Source organism: Sebastes fasciatus, chromosome 1, assembly GCF_043250625.1.
Source record: "Sebastes fasciatus isolate fSebFas1 chromosome 1, fSebFas1.pri, whole genome shotgun sequence".
Lineage (NCBI taxonomy): Eukaryota > Metazoa > Chordata > Actinopteri > Perciformes > Sebastidae > Sebastes > Sebastes fasciatus.
Genome location: NC_133795.1, coordinates 2924267 through 2944974, shown reverse-complemented (window position 1 = coordinate 2944974; position 20708 = coordinate 2924267). Strand labels below are relative to the sequence as shown.

Sequence of the window (20708 nt, the reverse complement as noted above, 5' to 3'; positions counted from 1 at the left end):
AGAATAAAGTCGTAGTATTATAAAGTAATTTTTGTAAAGTTATGACTTTATTCTCGTAATGTTACGACTTCTTTTCTCATATTATGACTATAATCTGTAAATCTCAGATGTTTTTTCCCTCAATGTGGCCCTAATACTCCGTAGTACATTTGTTCTTTGGCCCTCACTGCATTAGACTTATATACGATACACTTAGACTATAAACTGTGTTACCTTCATCACAATGCTCACATGTTTTGCGGCTCCAGAAAGATTATTATTTTTTTTTTCTTGCCTAAAATGGCTCTTTTGATAGTAAAGGTTGCTGACCCCTGTGCTATACGTTCTAACTCAATATATGCACATATGTACATATAACATTTATTTATTTATTGCACATTCTACATTTATTTATTGACGGACTGCATACACTATTTTCACCCATTCACTGTTTTATATCTCTATTATTGTTTTTATAATTTGTGTATACCTCTACCTCTCCTGTGATTCACTCTGTTTGCTGATGTTGCTGCTTTGACACCTGAATTTCCCTCCGGGGATTAATAAAGGTTCATTTTATCTTATCTTATCTTATCTTATCTTATACAAATAAAGCTCCCTTGCCTAGTATTGATTAACGTAATGACGTAACGCATCCCTACGCACGCAACGTGCCCCTGCTCTGTTGACTGGGAAGCCCCGTAGCGCGGAGCTGCCAACGCCCGGCGAACAGACACAAACAGAGCAGACGGTGAGAGAAAAACACGTTTTATTACTGTTATTAAGCTGTAATTATGTCTGTTTCTATACGTTTAATGTTGTCAACGTCATCTATACTGTACGCGTGTAGTACATCTTGTTGTAATTGTTGAATTAGATGTCTCATTCAGCAGCAGCATCCGCTAAGGTTAGCTCAGCCAGCTAGCTGAGGAGGATAGCAGTTAGCTAGCAGACAGACAGACTATAACTTAGTGTTTATTATCATCTAAGTTAAACAGGCTCTCTGTTAGTAATGTTAGAGTGCTAGGGTCAAGTTTCACTATACTGACTGGGTTAATAAAGAGGGACAGATTGTTGGTTTATCGTTTGTTTCAACAGCCGGCAGGAAATGAGGCCAGATTGAGGCCAAACTACAGCTAAAGCTAAGCTAACAGTAGCTTTAAGAGGTGGTAGTCATCTCTCAGGTGTGATCTTAAAGGTCCCATATCATCCTCATCTTCAAGGCAAGGCAGCTTTATTTGTAGGCTATAGCACATTTCAGCAACAGGGCAATTCAAAGTGCTTTACATAAACATCCAAAAACATTGTGACAAAGTGCAAAAAGAACATTAAAGGTCCCATATTATAAAAAAGTCAGATTTGCATGTTTTTTTTTTTTTTATTATAAAGCAGGCTTAAGTTCTATATAAATACTGTGACAGTATCGAAACGCTCAATCCACAGGGAAATACACACAGCCCGTATTCAGAAACTCTGCATTTGAAACAAGCTGTCAGGATTTCTGTCCATTCGTGATGTCACAAATATACAATATTTAGACCATTACACAGATTCAAACGTATACATTCTAAATGTGTCCCAGCTTATTTCCTGTTGCAGTGTATGTGAATGTCATCAGCTGACAGGAAGTACACATGGACCCAAGCTGTTGCCTAGCAACGCAATTCTGTTGCAATTCCGTAACAATTCCGTCAAAATAAGCTGAAACGGAGCGTTTCAGACAGAGGGTAAATACAGGTATATTTAGACAGACAGTATGAGGAAAATACAGTTTTTTTTTGTAACATTACAGCATGTAAACATGTTCTAGTAGAAACACAAAATACAAGTATGAACCTGAATATGAGCATGATATGGGACCTTTAAGACATAATTAAAACAGTTGTAAAAACATTAAAGATTAGAAAATAAAAAACAAGCTAAAAATAAAAGCTATAGGATAGAAGCTAAAATAGAGTATAACACACAAAAGTAAAAGCTCTAGTGCAGTACAAGATCATAAGTTTAAGAGAATTTTTTTGTAATATGATAATAAAGTCATAAGTTTATGAGAAAAAAATTTAATATGATAATAAAGTTATAAGGCAAGGCAGCTTTATTTGTGTAGCACATTTCAGCAACAGGGCAATTGAAAGTGATTTACATAAACATTCAAGAACATTGCAACAAAGTGCAAAAGAACATTAAGAACATAATTAAAACATTTATAAAGACATTAAAGATTAGAAAATAAAAACAAGCTAAAAAAATAAAAGCTAGGGTAGAAGCTAAAATAGAATATAACACACGAGTAAAAGCTCTAGTGCAGTATAAGATCATTATCTGGTTAAATAAAAGGCAGCAGCAGCAAACAGGAAAGTGTTAAGCTTTGATTTAAAAGAACTCAGAGTTGGAGTTGGTCCTGCAGGTTTCTGGGAGCTTGTTCCAGATATTTGGTGCATAAAAACGGAACGCTGCTTCTGCATGTTTAGTTGTGACTCTGGGGACACTAAGCAGACCTGATCCAGATGACCTGAGAGGTCTGGATGGTTCAGAACATACCAGAAGATCAGAGATGTATTTTGGCCCTAAACCATTTCAGTTTCAAACTTGTATTCTGTGTTTCTACTAGAACATGTTTACATGCTGTAATGTGCAAAACCCTTCCTCATACTGTCTGTCTGAATATACCTGTATTTACCCTCCTGTCAGCTGATGACATTCACATACACTGCAACAGGAAATAAACTGGGGACACATTTAGAATGTTTACGTTTAAAATTGTGTAAAGGGTCTAAATAGTGTATATTTGTGACATCACGAATGGGCAGAAATCCTGACAGCTTGTTTCAAATGCAGAGTTTCTGAATATGAGCTGTGTGTATTTCCCTGTGGATTGAGGATTTCAATACTTTCACAGTATTTATATAGGAGTTAAGCCTGCTTTTATGATAAAAAAACATGAAAATCTCACTTTTTTATAATATGGGACCTTTAAAGTGTTATGTAGTTAGCGGTAATTACACGTACAGGCAATTTCCACACCACTCGTGGTCGCATAGTTAGTCATAAATTGTGAGGGCACCAATGTAAAAGAAAGTCACTCATTATCGATTTGTGTTGATGTCAAAACAAAATGCTTGTTATTTTGCTTGTGATCACAAATGTCCCAAGGATTTCCTTGTCAAGCCTGTTCCTGGGGTACACCGTCACTAAATCTGTGTTTCAGATGAATTTAGAAGGAGGAGGCTGTGATCAGCTGTTGAGGAAATGTTACTAAATCCATTGTAATGATAGTCACAACCTGTGTGGATGCAGTGATGTTTGTTTTTGTGGTTTGCAGAAGTATTCAGTTTTCAATAGAAGTTAACATTTGTCAGATCTGATGAGCTTATCAGTGCCTTGCAAACCTTCTTGCTAGATGCAGTGTCTAGTTTACAGAGTTGATTTCAACTGAGGAGTTTACATTATGGGTAAACTACTGAATGTCAGCTGCTTTCACTACTACTCCTTAAGCTGGCCTGCCCTCAGAGTGCTTGCTGGCCTACAAACACAAATGCATGGATTAAGTCTAGAAGCATTATTGCAGCTGCAGCCGGTCACCCTCTGTGGCCCACGGCAATCATCTTAAGCTGGGCACACACCAAGCCGACATCAAAGAACTAGCGGCGACGAAGGCCACTAGCGGCGACGAAGCCCACCAGCTGCGTCGCCTCACGTCGCCTTTGTTTTGGCAGACAAGTTGCACTGGAACACACCGCAAAGAAAACAGCCGACGGCCAGTTAGCACGTATGTTCTGCCCCTGCGTGAGAGGAAATAACTCTCCACACCAGCAGGCGCCGGTAGTCTGTATTCGTCATTCACAAAGTGAAACCGGAAGACCGAGTATACAAGCCGTTATGATACGTACATGACCATTTTCACACCACTCTCATTCACCACTTAGCTTCATTCCTGATTGGTCATGTCGTTGTGAGAATATAAACATATTAGCCCTGCAGGGCAGTACGATACTTGAGTTCTTACGCTGTTGTATGGCTGTAACGGTGATCACCGTGCAGTGAAACTAACTGTTCTTCACTGGCTAAAGTGGTAAAAGGATTCCTCCACACAATAGACGGGTTTCCCCTTTGTTAAACAATTGATTTAGTTGGTGCCTGAGGCACAACTCTTCTTGATTTTGTGTGTTGTAAGTTGAGGATCACCCGAATACCCAATCCAGTAAGAGCCCCCATCTTAACTTACATGATCAAAACGACACTTAATATGGTTGCTTTACATCTAGACATTTTGGAAGAACCCTGAGTTATGAGCACAAACTACGAGCATGCTCATAACACATATACTCTTATGTATGCTCCCCATCTGGAACACCGGGCTATTTAACTGTCCAGGTAGCAGAGTGACCGCAGTTTAGATGACACTGTGAGGTGTAGGGAAGCAATTCTTAAATTTACTGTAATACACAACTACTAGTCCAAGTGCTGGGTGATCCTAATGCCCCTTTTAGACATGCACCCCTCTCCATAATTGTACTGACAATTCAACATGTCGATGTCACATTCCTTGCGGTGCGGGGTAACAAAGCTAAAAAAAAAATCAGCTCTCTCGCTCTCTCGCTACGCACACAGTACGCACTGTAATATTCCCCAAAGGAGCTACGCTACTCTTACAACAATGTAATATGTAAACATGTTGATTGCAAATCCGGCCGTGGCCATTTTCACACAGTAGTACTGCCAGCATCAAAGCTTGCACGTGGCGTGGCATTTGTCCTCATATGTCCTGTGGAGCGTGGGACAGCGCATGTGCACGTGAAGCCCACGGGGCCAGGTGTTTCTGACCCTCTGGTTGGTTAAATTGTGTAATGTTAAAAAACTTTATATTTAATCACAGTTATTGCGATTAGAAAATTACATTTTATTACATTGTGATGTCAGTTTGAATTTGATTAATCGTTCTACCTTAATTTCTACAGCAGCGCAGGCATTGTATTTGTACCACGACTGGGAATCAAACCCTGTGTCTCTGTGGACCGGGACAAAAAAGATTCCCTGCACTGCACATGAAAATGTATTATAAGGGGTACAAAGTTCTCAGACAAGTGAGGTTAAAGCTGGGGACACACCAATCCGACATCAAAGAACTAGCAGCAACGAAGGCCACCAGTTGCTTGGCCTCACGTCGCCTTTGTTTTGGCCAAGACGAGCCTTTTGTTGTCGGCCAAGACAAAGGTGACGTGAGGCGACGTAACAGTCGGCCTTCATCGCAGCTGGTTCTGTGACGTCGACTTGGTGTGTCTGGACCTTAACAGACAAATGAACCCAGCAATATTACACATTATCGGCACATGGAGGATTGTATTTTTTGGACTTAATGCAGCTTGTTTTAATATCAATGTCTGCAGTGCAATGCCTCATTTTATTGTGTCTAGTGGCTGCTTTTCACATCTGTATTTTTGCACAGTTTAGTCTACAGTCCAGGTAACCTCTCTTGTGTCTTAAGAAACAGGCCTTTAGTCAAGGTTGAGCTGTTGAGTCTGGGCTGCCTCCACGAGCGTAATCTATTACTTGGCCGTTACCAGAAACAGCTCTACTCTTTAATGACATTTTTGCAACAACTTTGTATTTGTTGACCAGGTGTTTCTCGCCTTTTTTTTGCCTTAATAAGAAAAACGTTTTTGTAGGGGAATTGGGTGTTGGTAGTCGGCAACGTATAGTATGGAAAAAGCAATTTTGGTATCAAAATTCATACAAGCAGAATGTTTATATAGCTAGCACTAGTTTGATTACATTAAAATTATACTTTAAAATAAAGGGTTGTATGAAGTAGGGGGTAAGAAACGCCCCTCTGCTTCCTCTCTAAACTCCCACCTGGAAAATACTGTGATAAATCAGATTAATCTATAGCAGGATGTCACACTCATGTTGACAAGACGGTTTGGTCTGTCATTTTCACTAAACATTCAATCAAGTACAACATAAAGGCCTATCTAACATTAAGTAACAGTCTATTTTGTAAAGGGTTTAGTATGTTTGATAAATTAGTACCATTGTATTCCCTGTGTTTCTGCAGGACATCCACCTTGTGTTGTGTTCCTTGTTAATCCGTGTTCACGCTGTAACATTTGGCGCCTGCAGTTTTGTCCGTCCTGCTTCCCCACACACACACACACACACACACACACACACACACACACACACACACACACACACACACACACACACACAGTGGTGCAGAGCTCTGCAGTGGCTTGGCACTGACATACTGTAACTAGTGGAGGAGAAACAGGGGAATACTGTGGTCCACATACTACATATAGCGTGTTCTCTCTAAATGCACAATGCGCCAAGATGCATCACATTGTTACAGACACAGATTCAAGGTCAACGTTTATTATTTCACTCATTTTATAGGCCTTTTTCATTGAAGGCATTTTGACTAGAGATGTTCCGATACCATTTCTTCCTTCCCAATACCGATTCCAATACCTGAACTTGGCCAAGTACCGATCCGATACCAGTGTGATTTAAAAAAAAAAATATATATATATATATAGCTATTATTATTACAATGCCAGCATTTGTACCCTTTTACACACATCCTTGTACCTTGTAGCAGCTTGCAGTTTATTAAATAACATTTTAAATAGGATAGGAACAGTACTGCAACAGTATCTTAAAAAATAAATCTCGGAATAAATATTTCCTTTAATAAATTGTTGAAGTGCAGGAAATGGAAGCCTTACATACTGTACATATTTGCATTTTACTACTTCTGGGTTAATAAATTATCGTATCGGATTGGTGCATAGACTAGTGTACTCGCCGATGCCAAATTTTGGGCAGTATTGGATGCATTTCCGATACTGTTATCGGAACAACTCTGATTTTGACATGTCGCAGTAGGAAAAGCACATAAGTGCACATACATGTTTCGACTATTTTCAACAATATTTTCTCGATTAATTGTTTGGTCTATAAAATGTCAGAAAGTAGTGAAAGATGCCCATTAAAATGTCCCATAGTCTAAGGTGGCATCTTCAGACTATTTGTTTTGTCTGTCCAACAATTCAAAACCAAAACATATTCAATGTACTATTATATATGGCAACGTTTCCCACCTCTGCAGCGTTGAACTTGCCTGTCACGGGGCAGTCCTTAACATATTGACAAGTTGTGAACTAATGAAGTTTCCTTTCTATTTTCTTTGTTTTTTTCTATTCCAGATCTTGAATGAGTAGCGAAGACTGTAAAACGCAGCTATGCAGACCATCAAGTGTGTTGTAGTTGGGGACGGTGCTGTGGGTAAAACCTGCCTGCTCATCTCTTACACTACAAACAAGTTTCCTTCTGAATATGTACCTACGGTAAGTGGTCATTCCCATGCAAGCTGTTATGTTCTAACTTTGATAAAAGAATTTATTCAGAGTTAGTCAGGTTCATAGTGTTTGTGTTTCTGGCTGTTAGCTTGCTGCACAATGTACTAATATTTAAGATTGGTGTTTGAGTTTGTGTAACTACTGTTTGAGTATTTAGTTTCATTCTAAACGGCATGTTACGTTTTGAATGTGACTGGTTTGATTTTATACACTCTGTGAACCAAGTAATTACAGTTTTATAATACACACAGTCACATAATCGTTATCCTGCGCCTTTGATCTCACAAATTTCTAATTTGTATGATTAAAACATTTGTCAATTATGCCTTTTCCAATCCAGAGGAGACACAATGCTCGTTGCCAAAAGTGCAACGAGTCTTTTAATTGTAACGGCGGAAACACTCAGCAAACTGTTATCTAAGCAAAAGTGCATCAGCTACAGGTGTAGAAATGCACGGTTTTCAACAGACTAGCTCGTAGTTCATCTCTCGCTGCCCCGTCCACCACCATCCCATTATAGTTTATAATAGTGATTTGTTCAAAACATGACCGTTTCTCATACTATAAATAAATGTTTATTTTCCATTTTAATTATCACATTATCAGTGATTTGTTCAAAACAATGCTGTTGGCAGTTGCTACTCGAATGTTAATTCTGTTATAATTTTTTCTCTTAAAAAAACAACAAAAAGAACCGTTAACAGTACCATTAAAGTACCAGATTGATATGCAGTATCAGTTAGAGTAGTAGTAACGTTAAAATCTTAACGATAATAATCCCTACTGTTACACCGGCCGCCAAACAACGGCGGCATAATGTCGCCCCGGTGTCTGCTTTTAGATAGCACGCCGGCATCACGGGAGCTGAAGAGGAGTGACGTGTAACATAACAGCGCCGGCGTCTAGTGTGCATGTAGTCCCGCCGTGCCGGCTGTCCCTTTCACACAGACGTCGGCTCGGCTCTGCGACTAAGTCCGCTGCCAAACAACCCAGTTTTCTCCCCAAACCGCCTCCTTATCTTTCATACAGTACAGCGAGGCGGAATAACAGCACAAGATAAATAAAAGATAGTTTAAAAGATATTGAATGTGCATATTTTAATATCAACACCATATGTGTCAAACTCTAGTGATAATAAAATGTATACATAATTCATTGTTGAGCAAATGAGCTAACCTTTGGTTTTGGTCTGTGTTGTAGGTGTTTGATAATTATGCTGTAACTGTAATGATCGGAGGCGAGCCCTACACTCTGGGCTTGTTTGATACAGCAGGTACGTCTTTCTTATTCCAACCTACACTTGTGTAGTTCTGTTCATTCAGATATCCAGTTTATGTAACTATTTCCCATGAAGCCGTTGTCATTTTATACACAGGTTGTTCAATGTTATCAGTGCTGGTAACATGATGGCCAGAGTTAAACGTGTTTGTATGTGGTTTCTCCAGGTCAGGAAGACTACGACAGGTTACGACCTCTGAGTTATCCCCAGACAGATGTGTTCCTCGTCTGTTTCTCCGTCGTGTCCCCCTCCTCCTTTGAAAACGTCAAAGAAAAGGCAAGTGAAGCCCTTAGCTATTTTCTTTTTCAGAATTTGTTGTGAAATATGGATGCATTGTTTTTAGGAATGTATCTGCTGAAACCGAGTCCCGATCTGATTTTCCTAGATAATACAGCTGCACGCACAGTGCACACTTTGAAGTACATTTTAGTTATTGAAATCAATCCAGTGTATATGCTTCACAATTGAATAGCTCTGCATTGCAATAAGACAAAAAATACCTGCATCCAATCTGCTCCTCATGTTTTTTTGTTGTTTACAAAAAAACAAACCCTCTCTGTAATATTTTTGGCATTGTCGCTGTCTCGAGGGAATTTCTCTCTGCCTTTAAAAGCGTCCTCCAGTGTTTGTTGCTTCGGTGCAGCCTTTGCCTGAGTTACCTGAATGAACTGCATTACATTTATTTTTGTCATCTGTGCATCTTTTGCGCGAATTATATTAATAAATTATTCGTATTGTTTTTTTGCTCGCGGTGCTTCTGTTGCACTTGCAGTGGCGTGGTGAGTGTGGTTGTCGTCAGCTCTCCACCGCCGTCTATCTATGCTGTCCGCGGTGAAACACCATGCACCATAGATGACAGCAAAACGCAAGAGACTCTCACACTGATACCCTTTTCAAACCAATGTCCAGGGTTGGACCAGGGTTAACGTACCCTCCTCTGGAGGATTATAAAGAGAGGAGATGATGGTAACATCATCAATTTGTGCAAAAACATAAAATGTCACAGAATGATGCACATTTTTGGGATACAGTGTAAATATAGTAGGTTTATGGTGTGGTGTTTCTCCGCGGGTCGGGGCTCAGCCCCTGCTCTTAGGTTTAAGACACACCAACCGGACATCAAAGAACTAGCGGCAACTAAGGCCACCAGTTGCGTCGCCTCACGTCGCCTTTGTCTTGGCTAAAAAGTTGCATTTGAACAAACCGCAAAGAATACAGCCGACGGCCAGCTAGCACATACGTTCTGCGCCTGCGTGAGAGGAAATAACTCTCCACACAGATTAATCATTGTTGTAGCATTCAACAGCTACAGCTCTCCTGTATCTTCATCAAAACTTCATGAGAGTTGTTGAATGCTAACCAAATGAATCTTTTCAAATTTCACTGTGCCGTACAGAACTTGTAAAAATTAGCATCAAATATGGACATTAAACCTGAGACCATGTTACAGCTGTCCAGAAAGGCAGATGAAAGAGAGAGACACCTTCTTAACGGGGGCAGAACTGTAGTTTCTAATCATTTCAGAAAGACTCTTTACACTATTTTTTGTGTTGGATTTAAACAGTTTAACCTCCGCTGACAGCTGATCAAACTTGAGTTAGCGTGGAGGAAACCACACTGGTAATGTTAAATGCTTGTGATGCAGTATGTCAACCTTTTCTTAACCCTGTGTTTGTGTATCCAGTGGGTTCCAGAGATTACCCACCACTGTCCAAAGACCCCCTTCCTGCTAGTTGGGACTCAGATTGACTTGCGGGATGACCCGTCTACTATAGAGAAGCTGGCCAAGAACAAGCAGAAGCCCATCACTCCGGAGACAGCCGAGAAGCTGGCGAGAGACCTCAAGGCTGTGAAATACGTGGAGTGCTCAGCCCTCACGCAGGTAACACATATGAACATATACCGTCACACATATATATATACACACTCTTAATGGACACACATGATTCACACCTCAATGGCAAGAACTAAGAAAAAGGAGGAAAGAGGAACATGCCCATATTCCCCCTGGCCTGTGCACGCTATGGTTGATGAGTTTTGTTCTGCATGCTAGTTTGATTTCGGTGACTGTTTTTGCTCCTGAGCTCAGTGGTTGTTGCTATTTATATATGTTTTTCATACGGGTTAAAAGCCTTGCTTCAGACCATGGTGGATGCTGGTGGTTACTGTAAGCTGTCTGCCTTGAGCTGCATTAGTGCTGGTGAAGACAGCGGTTTAGTCTCGTAGGGTTTCTTTAAGGGTGGTCAGTCCACATGTTCTCTACAAGCTTCTCCAGCACAGACGTTCAGTGAGTGTGAAACTAATCTGATCTTTTGCACCTTTTTTCTGGGAGTCTCCCAGCACAACGTGGCCCTGGGCCTTGTCCTGTGATCCGCTTCCTACACCCAGAGCACCTCTCTCACCATCTCTCCCAATTCGATACTATCACGGTACTTTGGTGCCGACTCGATATGTATTGCAATGCGATATTACGATTTATTAAGATTTGTTAACTTTTTTAACACTAGACCATGGGGAAAAAGTTGAATCGTACACTTTCTAGGGACTTTTACTTCGGAAAATATCTAAATGTATCCAGTAAAAATGTTTGATTTTCAGCATGAATGTAGTCAGAAATGTCCTGAAGTCAAATATATCAGTCATTGTCAGGCATTATTTATTAAATTTTTCCAGCAACCCAAAAATCAAAGGCTAAAGACATTTCCCTCACAGATTAATGGTATTTTCTTTCTAATTTATAAGGAACATGTAATGTTTTATACTTCTGGTTAACACCTTATTTTGAAAAGCCGACGTTGTCCCACTTGTCTACTTCTTCTAACTTCTCCAAGGTGGTCTCTAGCTCTCCTGTCAGCTCCGAATGCAGAGAACATAAATGTCAGTATATGGGTGCTCTGCAGTTGTAGCGTCCGCCCATTTGACCACGGAGATGAGAGCGACGGCCGGCTCGACCACAACGTAACCGCGATGCGACAACGTTTCTTGTCCGTGACAGAGTTAGCATGCAGCTTTAGCTCTGCTCTGTCTAGCTCTGCTTTTCCTGTCAATGTGTGAAACCCAAAGTGTTTCCATCCTTTACTGGATGTGTAGTGTTTACCACGCTGGATTTAACATGTGAGGGTGCAGGTTGTATCCATGCGGACCCTCCAACGTTTAATACTTTCTAGTTTCGGCTCTCTGCGGTTTGTTTTGGTCGACAGATACGAAATGGATTTGACGTCACGTTACTCGGACTACAACAATAAAAGCGGTAACTTCCTTCTACCTCCACATAGACTCAGATGAAGCAAATATATCGATTCTGGCATTAAAAAATCTATTTCAAAGTCGTGAAAAACAATCGTGATACATAGGTGAATCCATTGTTTCCCCATACCTTATGAATTACCTTGTCTTTTTGTTTTTAATTCAATATTAGATTTAATATTGTGGTACCATAAATCAGTCGGTGTATTTGTGGGTTTATCTGCTCGATCAGGTCCTGAGTTCTTGTGTTGGTGCATCACTGTTAGAAACTGGAGGAGGGAACATGACTCATGGGAGAACAGATGAGCTCGGCCTCACTCAGCCAGAGAACAATAGTGTTGATGGAGTTGAGGTGGAGCCCCCACCTCTCTGCTCTGCCCCTTCCTTCCTCCTCCTCCCCCCTCTCTCTCTCCCTGGCACAACTGTTGCATAGCTGCTGATGTAATTTCCTGTTTCCTGTCTGAGCACTCTGTCCACACTGTTCAGTGACTGCCCTCTCTCTGTGAACACTGTCATCTTTGTGCCGTGCATCTCCTGTAACTCTCATACCTTTCTGTGCAGCCATGTTCCTCTTATCCTCCTCTCCCATCTATGTCTTTCTGTGTTTGCTCTGCTAACTGTGCTGTTGTTCTCTTCCCTCTCCTGTCCTTGTAGCGAGGGCTGAAGAATGTATTTGACGAAGCTATCCTAGCTGCCCTAGAGCCACCTGAGACGCAGAGAAAGAGGAAATGTTGTATATTTTAAACTCTCTGTGCCACTCCTCTCATCTCTTCCTCTTCTGATTGACATTATTTTCTACATTTTTCATTCATTTACCTCATCTCTCTCCTTTCCTTCTCTCTATGTATTTACATGTGCTGCTGATCTAACACCAGACCCAAACTACTACTCTGTATTGAGAGTGCATTGCAACTCATCTTTGTTCCATGGCCTGATTCACTGACTCGTGGCCTCTCTGCACTTCACTGACTTTACTCGTTGCCTTTTCTAATCCGTAACTGCTGACGTTTGGTTAATGTACTTCACCTAGACGTGGGCGATATATCGTATATACTCAATGTATTTGCGGCTTGTTCTATGCGGGATGTAGTAAATGACTATATTGCGAACTCTGAGGACATATCGCCATGTTGTTTTTTTTATGCTGCCGGCTTTAGACTCGCTTTGGCGTTTCGCTCTTCTCGCCCTCTCACAGACGCAAGAAAAGTGTGTGACGTATGAGGCGTGTGTTTTTGTATCTGGAGGGAAGCGGTGAACTGGAAAGAGCCTGCTATAGAGGTGAAGCACCAAAGCGATTTCATACGTGTAGAGTTGGAAGCGATATGGAAGATGCCAGCCTCCGCTTTAAAAAAGATGGACAAACTAGCCCCCACGTTGTTATATACAGTATATATACTAGGGCTGTCAATCGATGAATATATTTAATAACAATTAATATAAAGACAAATATGACAAATATGCTGCTTTATGCAAGTGTATGTATATATTTATTATTGGAAATCAATTAACAACACAAAACAATGACAGATATTGTCCAGAAACCCTCACAGGTACTGCATTTAGCATAAAACAATATGCTCAAATCATAACATGGCAAACTGCATGACAGCTGTGTGTCAGTGTGCTGATTTGACTATGACTTGCCCCCAAACTGCATGTGATTATCATAAAGTGGGCATGTCTGTAAAGGGGAGACTCGTGGGTACCCATAGAATCCATTTACATTCACTGATCTGGATGTCCGAGGTCAAGGGATCCCTTTGAAAACGGCCATGCCAGTTTTTCCTCTACAAAATTAAGCGTACGTTTGGAGCGTTATTTAACCTCCTTAACTAACAAGCTAGTATGACATGGTTGGTACCAATAGATTCAGCAGGTTTTCTAGTGTCATATGATACCAGTATCTTCACTCTAGCTTCAAAACTGAACCCGCTACAACCTGAAAATCGGAAGTTGCGCTAAAGAAATTAGTGCCGTTAAAACTAACTTGCATTATAACGTTATTATCACGTTAACTTTGACAGCCCTAGTATGTACTAGGTACTACGGTAAGAGCATGGAAGAACTGAAGCAACCTTCGGTGAACGGCAATTTCACATTCATTCAATAAATAAATAAGTCAGTCAGTCTGCTGATAATAAATAAATGTACATAAATGAATAAATTAAACAGTTAATAAATATTAAGTAATAAATAAAATCAATGAGAATTAAATAATGAGAATAATTGAATTTCAATTGTGTGAATAATTAGTCAAACTTAATAAGAAAGAATACATTTCCAAAGACTAATCAAACTTCATAATAAAAGCAGACCACCTCAAAGAGTCACTCAGACAATATCAGGACATTTTAAAAATAAAAGCCCTCTAAAATGTCATATATAAGCTCTAAACGCCACGTCGGGCTAGTGAATCGAGCAACCGATCGGGCACTCGCGAGAAAATGGCGACGGGTAAAGACAAAGTTTAGTAGCTGAAGCGCACGCGAGCATTTCAGTTATCCTGGAAAAATAAATAATAATAATAATCTATAAATATAGATTAAACACGACAATTACCTTTAGTCTTTCTTGTTATTGTAATTGATAAATAATCAATAAAACAATTTTTACAGGGGCAAGTAGAAATTTACTTTGGGCAAGTAGATTTCAAGTGAAAAAACATTAACGTTGAACCCAGAGCAGTTCTGTTATTTTAGAGAAAATATGAAAATATCGAGATATATATATATATTGTATATTGAAGTATTGAGATATTATTTATAAGCTTTAACTTCACTTCACCACTGTATTATTCCTAATTTTCCTACTTTGGCCCAGTGCTCATTAATGTGGCCGCTGGCCAGCAGCGGGGCGGTGTCTTACAGAGGATGTAGGATGTCATTTGGGATGTAGCCATTGTTTTAGTTGGTCCTTCCCCTCTGTCCTCTAGTAGTAGTAGTAGTTAATGTGGGGAGGGGTCTGGACCAAAGTGAGGACTTCACATGGCTCCACATTGAGAATGATCTCAACACTTTAACAGAGCTTCCATTTCTAATGCTGATGTATTTTTTGTACTAATGTTGATGTTTGATTAAACAGAACTTTGAGTCTGACTACGTGTAGGGCTTCTAAGTACGCGAGTCATATGTAGGGAGTGTTTGGCCATTTTAACAACATAACCACTAAATATAAAGGTTTTCCCTGTTTGGTACCGTGATGGTGCTGATTTAGGGAGCTTTCACAAGCCATAATCCGTTTGGCTAGTCCGAATCAGAGTGGCATTCATATTTTTGCTTCGTTCTGTTTAGTCTGGTTCAGTTTCACAGTGCACAAATTAAAGTGGACCAAATAATTTTTTTTATTTCCTGTGTACGAAGGAGCATATTTTTCTTTTTCGTCTCCAGAGCTGACACTTCTATTCAGGCAATCACAGACTTTAATATATTGCTGTTAACGTTTTTATGTTTTCGGGTTGTCCGTCCGTCATTCTCGTGAACACGATATCTCAGGAACGCCTCGAGGGAATGTCTTCAGATTTGGCACAAACGTCCACTTGGATTCTAGGATAAACTGATGAGGTCACTGTGACCTCACGTCCGTCCCATTCTTGTGATATCTTAGAAACGACTTGAGTAAATTTCTTCAAAGGTCAAGGTCACTGTGACCTCAAAAAACACGTTTTTGGCCATAACTCAAGAATTCAAATCCTAATTACGCCAATTTCACACAAATGTCAAACAGGATAAAATGATGAAGTGATGACATTTTGGACAGACGTGGATGTAAAGGCGAGGCGGTAATTCTAGTTTCACTTTGACTCGGCACTTGTCGACTATGCACACAAATCCCCTCTCCTCCAGTTTATCTGGAATGACTATAAACGTCAATATTTTTGTGGACTTTATTTAGCATATTCTGTATGTTCTCTTCGGCCCAGATGTCATGCAAACATCAGTCGGTCCTCTCCCACTCATGTCAACCTGTTGTTTACCTGTGTCCATCTCAACAAATGCCCACAAAGACAGCATGCGTTTTGGTTCACTTCCTTTAGTTGGGTCGGATTATGTTCTCACTGCAGTCGAACCGCACTAGGTTTCGCTCTGAAACGGTCCGAGACCACCTCTCACAAGCAGTCTTGGACCGGTTGTTTTGGTCCGCACCAGAGTACGATTACTGCGTTCACAACTGCCCAAACGAAACACACCAGAGTTGGATTAAAGAGGACTAAATGTTGGCTTGTGAAAGCGCCCTTATTGATCTGGTTTATAGCTAAACTACACTTGTTTCCTAAAGTTGTAATCTTCTGAAAAATGCTTTTCTTGCTTACTGGTTTGGCCCAACTTTCTCTATATATGACACATGTGCCATTAACTGTGGTGCATATCCTGCTGTCTTGGAAGTCCAGATAATTAAAAAAAAAAGAGATAATGTGTGAAATTTACCTGTGAAATAAATTAATAAATGACAAATGAACTTGCTTCTCCTCTCTGGCTCCCTTCTTTTTCCAGTGATTTTAGTAGGTTTAATGAACGGAGTTAAGCAACGCTGAGGGGCTTACTGGTTTACTGGTTTACTGCATAGTGCAGCACTGTGTCAGAGCAGCTCTGGTTCATGCACATGACCAAGCTCATGGTGTAAGCCGCTCTGCTCAAAGAGAAAAGAAACATTCACCTCTGAGGCTGAGAGTGGACCTAGTTGGTGGTGATTTATTATTTGAAATATGTTGAATCTGAACGGCAGTGAGTTAGTCAGCGATGTTAATCTGAAGAGCAGATCCGGTGCTGTAATAAGAAGAAGAAACAGGCGACGGAAATGCTCATCTTCCCTTTTTGTTTTGTGTTGTAGCATCGAGGCTTATGATCCCTTTTTCCTCCTCTTTCTTGTTTGACTTGCCTTTTGTTTCAGCTGTCACAGGTCAACTACACTTTGCACTCAAAACACACATTTGTGTTAATCCCTGATCTGGCTCACACAACGAACCACAACACAAATAGAAAATTCTCTTGAATTGTTTGTTGCACTTCTGATTTTCTTGAAATCATTTACATACAGTATTTGTTGATTTCTTTTTGTCCCCAGCAGCACTTTCACATCTTGCTGTTTCAGGCTACTTCCTCACTAATACGTTTTCATTTTAAAACACAACTCCTGCTACGTTTAGCCGTAGCGTCCACACTACTCCGGCGTTTTCAAGCCCCTAAAGCGGAGACGTTTGAAAACGCTGCTGACCTCGTTTTAGTTTTAAAACTCCAGGGTTGTGTTTTAGTCTGGACGGACAGAAACGGAGACATTTGAAAACGATGACTGAGACGCCCACGTTCTCCTCTTGATTGGAACGTTTATGAGGTGTTTTCCATACTTCTGTTACGTTGTTTTTGTACGTATTTTACTTAGTTTACATACTTATTTTAAGCCCGACCATGATGTTTTTCCCTAAACCTAACTAAGTGGTTTTGTTGCCTGAACCTAACTGCGGCCGCTACTGTAGTTTTGTTAATATTCGCGAATATTCTCGACATGTGGAATATTCTGTTAATGCGCTATTTAAACGCCTTCTTATAACATCAGGTTGATATGTTAGTTTTCATTTTAAAACGCATAACTTTGCTACGTTAGTGCGTAGCGTCCACACTACTCCGGTGTTTTCAAGCCCCTAAAACGGAGACGTTTGAAAACGCTGCTGACCCCGTTTGTGTTTTAGTCTGGACGGAGACACCCACGTTCGCTTCCACCCATGTGTCCTTCCCTGACTCATTATGCTCCCATCACGTCAGCCTCAACCACCAGCGGTTAGTTTCAACATGGATGACGAGTTACAAGCGTTGCTGACCTTCTTGTCTCTGCTAGCAGCGGTTCTGCAGTTAAATTCTGTATTTTATAATGTTACTTCTGCCTACATGCGCAGGAGGGAAGCTATTATTACAGCGCTTTGCATCCATGCCCGTGTCCAGCGCTGCTTCCTATTTCCACTGGCACTGGTCATGTGATATGCATTTTCAGGCGTGGTAGTATGGACGGAGATTAATCCTGAATCGGCCCTTATCGTCTTGACGTAGATCGCTGTAAAACGGCGTTTCAAAACAAAAACCTATTGGTGTGGATGTAACCTTAATGATGTTCAATGCTTCTTTTGTTTCCACCCGGTTATTTTCTCTTGTTTAAGCTGTTATTATTGTGTTTCCCCCTCTACTTTTATTTTATGGACCTGTTTGCGTTGCCGCCCTCATTGAGCCCGTGTGTTTGTGTGTTTGTGTTCACAGAAAGGCCTAAAGAATGTGTTTGATGAGGCGATATTGGCTGCATTGGAGCCCCCAGAGCCCAAGAAGAAACGCAAATGTGTGCTGCTATGAGAGGCTCCCCTACCTTTTCAAAGCACACACACATATACATACATCTTAAATACACACACACACACACACACACACACCCTCCCCCTGCCGCCACACCCCTCTCCCTCGCTCTGCTAAGGTTGGTTGACAGCATTGCCCTCCACAGAGAAGACTAGAAAGAAAACAGCCTACAAAGTTTCACATTAATTCTCTGCAATAATAAGGAGCTTCAGCCCGGAGAGTTTGGGACAGAAGATCAACCTGACCCGGCCGACAGGCTGCTGAGGGGGTTCATGGTGGCGCCGCCTCGGACGGGGGGGGAGGATCCAGATACCAAGCTTATAACAAGTAGGATTCATTCTGTCGAGCTTCTGATAGATTGATTTTCAGTCAGTGTTGTGGCCTAATCAACTTAGCCATTTAGATGTCCTCAGCCAATGTAAAGGTTTCATGGATATAAGCCCCGCCCCCGGCCCCTGATTGGCAGCTGCTCATGCTGCCACCCCCCACCACCCCTTCTGTTGACGAGCACACTCATCGGCCGATCCCCTACGTTCTTTCAGAAGAAATGCTGACAAAGTAGTGTTTTGTTTCTGTTTGCCAACCCCCCCCCCCCCCCCCCGCCCGCCCGCCCGCCCCGCCCCTTTCTTTCCTCAAACACATGACAAGTCTGAGATATTTATTCCAGATAGATGCGCTCCTAACCACTACGGAAACTGTGTTGGTCTGACAGCAGTATTGCTAACGCCTAGTTCACACTACACGACCGTAGCCCTGATTTTACGTTCTTCGATGGTTTTTGGAGCTCCCCGACAAAAACCCCAGATCAGAGGCATATCGGCGTTGGCTCGCCGCTCGCACATCATCATGTATGAGCTGCTCAAAGACGCGAGCTGAGGCTCGCCGATGCCTCATAGATTAAGCTTGTCTCGGTAGTCAGTGTTACATGGTGTTTGCGCATACACCGATTACTTGCCTACCGCCCCCACCGTCTTTTTGCTTTTTTTTAATAGAAATACAACCCCACATAGTCGGACGACGGACGCTACAAACTGAAAGTGAAAATATCTGCTCCGTACGGAGTCTCAGCCCTCACAGAGAAAGCTCTAACGGAGAGGCCAGACACATCACCACCCGACGTTAAAGATCTAAGTAAGCGCTCTGCACATACTGACCGTCATCTTTTCTTGTAAAATGTAACGGCGTAATCGGTAACGCCGCTGTTGTCAGGAGTTTATTAATCCCTAACTCCTGATTACAAGACAGCAAGTTGTGTAGCGTGAACAGTACAGCGATCTGTCGAAAAGTCGTGTAGTGTGAACTCAGCTTGGAACTCCACACAGCTCTCATCGAGCAAATTTAATTATCGCCATCTAGTATCCGGTCTTGAAGAGCTAAAGGCATCCAGTAGTAACGGGTCCGCTAGTCGACCGCAAGGAATTGGCCTTTTTTAGATGCAGGGAACTTAAACAGTGTTAGCCGAACAAGCGGTGTGTTCTTTGTGCGTTGCCGGGGGACCAAGGAGGGTAAGGAGCAGGTTTTAACGTTGTCATCGCCTCACACTTAGAACGGGTACAAGCAGAGACATCCAAAACAAACACTCCTCGGCGCCAAATCTGGAGATCCGTAAGATCGATTCCCACCAGAGTTCTGTGCCAGGTCAGAATCTGGTGCCTTCCTGTTTGTGTCTGAGGTGTGAAGGGACGTCCGGTCCGTTGTACCCGTTCAAACTGTCGGGCGCTGCGTGTAGCTGAGCCTTGGTCTCTGTTCTAAATGATAGGTTTAACAGATGTAATTATAATGTAAGCTGGCACACAATGTTGATGTAGGCTCCAGGTGTTTTTACCAAAATATTTTTTTTTCTTCATTATTTCTGTTTGTGCAGTTTTATTTTTTATTTTATATATATATAAATATATAAAAAAAAAAAGGTTACTTTCACTCCTTTTACATTTAGGGGTGGGAACTCATCTGAACTCTTACCTGCCAGTTTATACCAAGAAAAGCTCTGATTGGTTCAGTTGAATTAAAAACCTCCAATGGCAGAGAGACTGTTTGGTAAAGATTATTTGTGATTGGTTGTTTTTCTTTACTGGTCGGCTTTGAGTTGGGTTGATTTCCAGCCCAAGTCAGTATAATTATTATTATTATTATTATTATTATTATTATTATTATTATAACCTGTTGTTGTTTTGGTGCAAAACCAAATGCTCCGTCTAAAGTCTTTGTTCTTTGTATATGCATTCTTTTAAAAAATATTAAACTTATACCTTAATTGCCTTTACCACTTTTTCCTTGCCATTCTTTTTTTTTTTTTGGCTGGACGGCAGAGGGCCGAAAGTCTGTCACTGACGCAGTGATGAAGTCACACGATTGGTCGGCCGAGCGTTGGAGGTTCCTCATTGGCTGGAACAGTATATCGATTAAAATATTTAGTCGGGATTAAATTAAGATTGTCCATATTTAATCGGGATTAATCTCGACTAATCGCACATTTTTTTTATCTGTTCAAAATGTACCTTAAAGGGAGAT

At 41.1% G+C, this 20708-nt stretch overlaps 1 protein-coding gene and 1 long non-coding RNA gene across 3 annotated transcripts; both read left to right on the top strand.

The window, feature by feature from the left end:
- The first annotated feature begins 593 nt into the window (after nt 1–593).
- cdc42 (cell division cycle 42) lies at nt 594–20460 on the top strand. 2 transcript variants are annotated; one of them, XM_074638380.1, is made up of 6 exons: nt 594–730; nt 7188–7328; nt 8541–8613; nt 8786–8895; nt 10304–10501; nt 12520–16325. In XM_074638380.1, the coding sequence occupies exons 2-6, from the start codon at nt 7224–7226 to the stop codon at nt 12607–12609; spliced, it is 576 nt and encodes a 191-aa protein (XP_074494481.1). In that variant the 5' UTR covers nt 594–730; nt 7188–7223; the 3' UTR covers nt 12610–16325. The 2 variants fall into 2 exon arrangements, with proteins under 2 accessions (XP_074494481.1, XP_074494399.1); XM_074638298.1 differs by lacking the exon at nt 12520–16325 and adding an exon at nt 18108–20460 and having other exon boundaries at nt 595–730.
- LOC141769418 (uncharacterized) lies at nt 8902–10019 on the top strand. Its single transcript, XR_012594299.1, has 2 exons — nt 8902–9676; nt 9770–10019. It is a non-coding gene; the product is annotated as an uncharacterized LOC141769418 (long non-coding RNA).
- Nucleotides 20461–20708: the final 248 nt, after the last annotated feature.

Coding starts and splice junctions, on each gene's coding strand:
- cdc42 (XM_074638298.1), top strand. CDS start 7,224: ATGCAGACCATCAAGTGTGTTGTAGTTGGGGACGGTGCTGTGGGTAAA. Junction 8,614..8,785: donor GGGCTTGTTTGATACAGCAG/GTACGTCTTTCT, acceptor TGGTTTCTCCAG/GTCAGGAAGACTACGACAGG. Junction 8,896..10,303: donor TTGAAAACGTCAAAGAAAAG/GCAAGTGAAGCC, acceptor TTGTGTATCCAG/TGGGTTCCAGAGATTACCCA.